General features: G+C 31.9%; 1 protein-coding gene across 1 annotated transcript; it reads right to left on the bottom strand.

Moving 5' to 3' along the window:
- Positions 3,366-7,596, bottom strand: LOC109830386. Its single transcript, XM_020397636.1, has 6 exons — positions 7,377-7,596; positions 7,217-7,300; positions 7,094-7,133; positions 5,008-5,076; positions 4,798-4,907; positions 3,366-3,747 (listed from the first exon to the last, which is right to left on the bottom strand). Exons 1-6 carry the CDS (start codon positions 7,481-7,483, stop codon positions 3,612-3,614), a joined length of 546 nt encoding a protein of 181 aa, XP_020253225.1. The 5' UTR covers positions 7,484-7,596; the 3' UTR covers positions 3,366-3,611.

Raw genomic sequence — 8,053 nt, 5'->3', positions numbered from 1 at the left:
ATTTTCATTAATCCTCTTTAATGTGTGAGCTTAATAAATGGGTTTTTACTCTCAAGACATGAAAATCATGAGGTTCGAACATCAATAAGTAAACCCCTCCTCGGCCTTATCCAACGTATGTTTGCAGTATAACTGCTAGGCAAATTAAATGCTTGCAAGAAATATTTTAAAGTTTCTATATTCTATTAAGAAACAAAAACTCATTGAGTGAACCGATTCAAGTTTTCTTGGATTAGTTGGTGTCTAAGGCAAGGTTTAGGGGTTGCGTAACGCGCTCTGCAAGGAACGAGGTACTTAATTGATCTTTGATCAACCTCTATTACTATCCTTACCTGGCTAACTACCCAGGTAAAACTTTAATCTTTTCACTTTAGGAGTTTTTGGTTTGGAATAAGAGGACCGGAATTATGAAAAAATTCATATGCATTTATTTAATTACGCTTCTTGCATCATATATTGCCTAATGATAAATGATCAATATATGAGCGAACCAAATCAAAGAGGTGCATCTTTTAAAATTCTATTTTATATGGTGGATTATATTTCAAATCTTCAAATGTAAAGTTCATCTCTTTTATTGCATTATGAATGATATTGCAATAAATATTCATATGTCATTTTAGATAACTTGCATTTGTTACATGATTAATTACAAGGTTTTATACAAGAATGCACTTGTAAAATTTAAAGCATGTATGTACAAATAATATACATTATTATTATTATGTGTTTAAGAGGTGGTACTAGCTAGAAAATAGCCATGTAAATTTGGATGGTCTTCTTTGTAGACAACTAATTTAAATTTGGAATGTCTCTTTTGAAGGCAACCAATTTAAATTTGGATGGTCTCTTTGAAGGTAACCAAATTTTCAACATCTTATAATAGAAAAAATTAAAAAAAATTATGCATATGTAGTGAAATATATTTTAAGATACGAAATCCTTTTATAAGGTTCTCTTTAATGCTTTGCATGTATCTATTATTAATTTTATTCATGTATGTGCATATGCATGCATGTAAAGATATAACTGTAGTTTTTTAGTTCCACATTAGTTTGAAATGTTCAGATATTAAGGTTAAATTTTAATCTGTACAAACACTATGCAGTTACATCTTCAGACATAGATTACGATCATAGACCATGATCTTTTATGCTAACATGTTTTGATGTCCTATCATTTTTAATAGTGACTAGAAAGAGTAATCTTATAGCTCTTTATTTGATCATATGTATAATGCTTTCTCTTGAGATTTCAGGAAATGATCAGAATTGATATAAATATGCTCTGTCAACTAATATGTCTAGTTACAGGAGATGTGATAAATCAATGTTCTGGAAAATCAAATCAAGAGGTATATCTTATAACTTATTTCTATATGATGAATAAAAATTATATTGAAATTAGTCCATCAAATAATAATAATAATAATAATAAAATTGCTATTAGGCTTATCCTTATAAGTTTTTTGAAATTAATCTCTCCTCTTGCTTCTTGTACTCTTGCCTGGAGAGACTAATTTTAAATAACATAACAAGAAGATGACCTAATGTCAATTTCAAACAATAGGAAGGACTACTTACAAAATAATTTAAGAACTTGATAAATAAATACGACGCCTACTAGGCAAAGTTGTGATTCTAGACTTTGTAAAGTCTAAAAAGAATCTTGTTAACCCTTTGACTAAGGGATTATCTAGAAGTGTGGTTCTGGATTCATCGAGAGAGATGGGGTTAAGCCCATAGATGAGGTCACTGACAGCGGCAACCAAACCCTTATTTGGAGACGTAGTCCCAATGTTGGTTCAATGTGGTAGAAACAAGCTGGACTAGTGACACTCGTGTGGAGCATCGATCCTGATATATTCATATATCACTATGTAGCTTGTGCTACTACCCCTTCTCTATGATGACGATGCTCTTATGATACAACTGGCTAGGCTGAGTTTTACTCTTAATAAGTCCAACGTGTGTATTATAGAGGGTATTAAATAAACAGCTGTAGTACCCTTTGAGGACTTACCTACGTGAGAGGAACCATGATGACCGCGGTTAGGGGGGGCTGGACTAACCCTAGAAACTCTCATGAGTCGGTTTATTGTGAGCATGGCCTTTAACGCTCAACTCGCTTTGCTCAATAGATGAAGCGTATTGTGTGTGTTTTCATCAATACCTGATTAAAGGGGCCTAATTCAAGGCCTAGTCCATTATGTCCCTCAGGTGGCGATGAACTCGCTAAGGAAAGGTTCAAAGCCGGAAGCTACCTCTCCCGAATTTCTCATTCCACTACTTAAGGGGGAGGCTGATTATTTTAGGTGTTCCACGCTTAGAACTATAAATAAGTGGAATTTTAGGGGTATACATATATGTACACTGTTGGATATTTATTAAGAAAAGGCAATTTTGCCTTTGTGTTTTAGTCCCACATCGGAAAATTGAAAAGAATCCTCTCTCCCTCAACCCTATAAATACACCCTTATTCACATTCTAAAACATAAGAAAAAAGTTTTTCTCCTCTCCTTTGGTTTAAAGAAAATTGTTTTTTCCCCTCTATAAATTTTGTAGTAATTTATTTTTTGGGCAATCTTCTTCATCTGAGCTGAAGCTCTGTACTCTCGCCCGAGTACGGAGGCCGACCGTTTCCGGGGGCTTTTACCGCTTGGGGGGAGAGAACCATTTGCGCCATGGCGATAGGCAGGTTCTTAATCTTCTAGGCCAGTGATTACACGACTGCTCCCGTCAGGCCTGATTTTCTTATCTCTTACTTATTTTAATTCGGATTTATTTCATGCTATAATCTTAATTATTTGATAAATTTTCAACAATCGAAATTGTTAGAAATTTAATAAATAATTAAGATTATAGCATGAAATAAATCCCTAGAAGATTAAGAACCCGCCTATCGCCCTGGCATAAATGGTTCTCTCCCCCCAAGCGATAAAGGCCCCCGGAAACGGCCGGCCTCCGTACTCGGGTGAGAGTACAGAGCTTCAGCTCAGATGAAGAAGATTGCCCAAAAAAAATTACTACAAAATTTATAGAGGGGAAAAAACAATTTTCTTTAAACCAAAGGAGAGGAGAAAAACTTTTTTTCTTATGTTTTAGAATGTGAATAAGGGTGTATTTATAGCGTTGAGGGAGAGAGGATTCTTTTCAATTTTTCGATGTGGGACTAAAACACAAAGGCAAAATTGCCTTTTCTTAATAAATATCCAACAGTGTACATATATGTATACCCCTAAAATTCCACTTATTTATAGTTCTAAGCGTGGAACACCTAAAATAATCAGCCTCCCCCTTAAGTAGTGGAATGAGAGAGAGAGAGAGAGAGAGAGAGAGAGAGAGAGAGAGAGTTTTTGGTGCAAATTTACTAAAAATGCCATCGGTGCTCCAAAATCGGTTTTCTGGAGCAGCAAAGCTGTCCCCACATATTGATTGTTAGAGACATATAAGATAAAATATCACTAGAACACTCTCTTATAACACCCTACACGGGTTTATCTCAGTATATAAAACTCTTTTTTTGGTCAATACTCAATATATATAACTCAACTAGAAGTAAACTCCCATTTTGCAATATCAGGATAGAGTCATTTTCATAGAACGAAAATTCTAAGGACTAGGATCCTTCCCAAATCCCATCATAGCATGGGTTATGATCATTGAGCCTCTGCGAGTCATTTCAGCTAACCTCCCAACAAAAGCTGGCTTCACGGTATCTCTGTTCTTTAAAGGGTTTCTATCCCACCTGTAAAAAATATTGCGTATGGCTCAATTCTCAGAAAAGAGAGTAGTTTAAAGAAAGAATGGTCAACTTGGAAAAAAGGATCATTATATAGGGACTTGTGTGGGAAATTATATGTCGAAAGGAGAACGTGACAAAGAATAGATTTCAAACTTGATGAATATCATGGATGCAATATTATTATTGTGCCAACACTACAAACTAGCTGCACCTATATATTTAAAATTGATAGTAAACATGTATCATGCTTTCCTTACTTCATATATAATTTTCCATAGAAGGCTCTCTTTAGGACTTTTTTCCCCTTACATTTATCATCAGGGGTGAAGGGTTAGAACTCAATCTTAGTATTTAGCTTAGGTTGTGAGTTTTTAGTCAATTTTGGCACGCATAGGCTCAATTGTAGCTTAGAGAATTCCAATCAAATGATCAGGTTCGTCTTAATTAACTTCAGAATGTTAAACAAAAATTGCATAAAGAACCTAGGGGTTAACTCTTCGATCACATCCAATACACAAAAGTAAATTAAGTGAAATTCCAGGTTATAAACATATATACCTGTAAAGGTTCGAACACGACAACTTAAAATTGTTTAACTCTGACTTAAAAACTGAAGTTAAAAGAACACAAAGCCAACAACATGCCGTAGGCTGGAGTTTGTGCAATTAAGAATGTAATGACCATGTATTTTCAGCTAAAAGTTATTCTGTTAGCGACGATCTATACCTTCATCCGAGCTACACGAGTAAGTTTAAATAGTGTAAACTAAAATCTAAAATTGTAGAGAAGTGAATTCCAAACATAATGGTCAAAAACTAGTTTTGTAACTTGAGGGAAAAAAATGTAAATATAATATAAGACATGATGTACACTGAAAGGCATGTAGACGAAGCTAATGAAGGTCCTGACGTGATCTAAAATAGGCAAAAAGAATTCATGATTTCTACCGCTAAACAAGTATAGGTACATAAGCAAATCAAAATATCTATATTACCCACAAGAACATGTGAACTGAAAAATAACAGCATTAGGAATTATTTGGTATTTACTCACCAGTCCTCATGACGGATAATCTTCCCTTCTTGAATATTGAGCTTGATAAGTGAGGTTATATCCACATCTTTTCCGAATATTTTGTAATGTTGCTTATTGTCAATAAGAATCTAGGCAAAACAAGCATGATAATCATATTTTTAGACTGTAATGGGAAGAAAAAGAGGAGGAATATCAAAATGGAAAACTACACTAAAAAAATTTCAGTACTTCTGCTTTTCCGGAAGCAGTTGCGCTTTCTTGGACGCTGTATTCTACAATCTCTGATTCACTAAATATCTGCAATAAATATCAGGGTATTAATACAACATTTACATTGAAGCTTAAGTTCCAACCGAGCTTTGCCATCACACCATATATGCCATGTGAGCAGACGCACGTTCATTTTTAAAACCATCATCTTCAACTCTTCAGAGCATATTAAGGCACATATAGTAGCTAACCCTTAACGGGCACAAGGATAAATTTTTACCCGATTGCTAGTTTTGTCTTGTTACAATCGAGTCATTCTGCCGTGGTTTTTAGTTTTTATTTCATTGCAACTAGGTATTACACTTACAAATGCTCCTTCAGTTGCACCCTACAACTTACTTTTTATAGTTGCAACTCAAATAACTAAAAGCTCATTAAGGGAGGTCTTATTAAGGCCAGAGGTGTAGTTTCAATGCAATTGTCTATTGAAGTCACCCACCTAACTTGCAACAGTAATCGACAACCCCATAACACTGTTTACCTACCCCTAAACCAATAACCCCTCAAGTGTTTGCGTTAGATCCATCCCGGTAGCAGAGAGAGAGTGTGTGTGTTTGTATTTGGGAGAATAGTGTGTTTGTACCACTAAAAAAATAATAACAATATATTTCATAGTGTCCACCACTTCTCTCAACTTAACATTGTCAATTGCAAGCAATTGAATCGTTGCAAGTGTTATTATATGCAATTACAGTTGCATCAATTCAGTTCTACTTTTAAATTTTATAATTTTTAAATTCTATAATTTGCAGTAGTAACTATAGTTGCAATTTACCAAAGAGCCTCCCTTTTAAACATCAAGGCATTTCAAACACTTTGTCAAACACTTAGACTTCGTTTAGATACCATAATGTTTTCCTTGTTGTATTTTTATAAAAAAATATCATGGCGTTGTGTTTTTCCCTTAAATTGCTTTCAAAACATCATGTTGAGTGTTTTTGTTCAACATTAGTTTGACCTATTACAACATTAGTATTAAACATATTATTAATATATTATACATTAATTATAATAAAATATATTATAAATAAAATGTTATAATATTTAGTTTACATTATCATAGTATTATAAGTATTAGATATAATATAATATACTATTGTATAATATATTATAATATATATTGTACTTTAATGAGTTATATTATTTTATAATTATTATTATATTATAATTATTACAAATTATACTCAAATAATTATATATTTAATTACTTTGGTATATCAATTTGTTGTTGTTATATATTATATAATATTTTTATAATAATGTTATTTTACTATTAATATAATAGTATACTATTATTAATATAGTATAATATTATACTATTATTCATATAATATAATATTATTAATAATGTTAATATTATGTTATTACTAGTATGTTATTAATAAATTAATATATTATACTATTATTAATATAATATAATATTATACTATTATTCATATAATATAATATTATTAATAATGTTAATATTATGTTATTACTAGTATGTTATTAATAAATAAATATATTGTAAATATTTTAATATTATATAATATATTATATTTTTTAATATGTTAGAGTTTATTAATAGTACTTTAATAATATATTAGTATTTATGATATAAATAAATACTATTATATTATGAATATATTATTTTTACATTATTATATTATTATATAAAATATTTTAATTATTATATATTTATATTATTTAATAAATATTACTAATATATTAGATTAACTATAATATAGTATAGTATAATATAATAAGTATGTTGATAATAACTATATATTAATTACATTTAATATATTATGTTTGATATTATATTAACACCTCCTCAAACTCAAAACCAAAACACCAAACTTTAAACACCTAAAAGGTGTTTTAAAATAAGTGTTGTGTTTTGGTTTGAGGATGATTTAGCTCAAAAATATCATGATTTCCAAATGCATAGTGTTTTGTTTTTGGCAAAAACACCTTGAAAACAAGTAAAATAACATGATATCCTAACGGAGCCTTAATTATCCAAATTAGACTATCACAAGTATTAAATTGATCAAAATCTAACCTTAGCTACTGAGTAGAAAGCAGACTTGATCTGCTTCACTCTGTAAAATCAACAACCAAAATCATGAATCAATCGAAAAACTCGAAAGAAAACAAAGTAAACTAATGAGGTATTTTCTCTTACCCATGGGCACGCATGAGGGGATCCTCAAAAGTAGCATTCGGGTCATAAATCTCAAAGTCTTTAGCTGTAGCTCGCGACCCATATCTAAAAAAATAACAAAATTATCAATTATTTTGATCAAAATATTTGAAAGAAAGGGGGGAAAAAGAGTGGGACTTACAAGTTAAGAATGTGAGGGATGATGGTATGAGAGAGGCTATGGGATTTATGAGATCTTGAGTCATCGAGATTCTTGTTGCTCCGATCGGGTTTTAATTGATCTTCCATTGAAAATTCTGATTCAATATTATTTAATAGGAAAATATAAACAAGAGAGGAATAAATATGTATAAAATCTTTCAGAGGGAGAGAGCAAGAAAACTTGGCTAATAGTGAGACTGTTGAGTGGACAGGATTTGGGCGGCTATGAAGTGGGCCAACTTAAGCAGCGAAGTCGTGCGGTGTGGGATGCCACGATGCGAGGTGGAAGATGTCACGTGTAGAGATGTTGGTCGCTTATTATTTCAAAGATATAACTAGTGGTCGGCGCTTCAAGCAATTGATTCCACTTCAAGCAATTGATTCCGCTTCAACCAATCTGCGAAGATGTCACGTGTAGAGATGTTGGTCCATTATTATTATTTCGTTCGCAGAGCAAACAGTCTATAAAATACTCTACAATCCACGCATCATTTTCGTGAGAAAATCAAACCGTGCTCCTATACACATACACATCTTAACTAAAATTCAAAGTTTAAAGAGAAGTCATTTTAACAAAAAGAAATAAAACTCTTCCACATTTCTCTCAAACTTCTCTTCAGAACCATTCATCAACGGCACTGGTAACTTAACAAGACA

This window comes from Asparagus officinalis, chromosome 2, assembly GCF_001876935.1.
Source record: "Asparagus officinalis chromosome 2, Aspof.V1, whole genome shotgun sequence".
Lineage (NCBI taxonomy): Eukaryota > Viridiplantae > Streptophyta > Magnoliopsida > Asparagales > Asparagaceae > Asparagus > Asparagus officinalis.
This window is presented reverse-complemented; position numbering and strand designations above follow the sequence as displayed.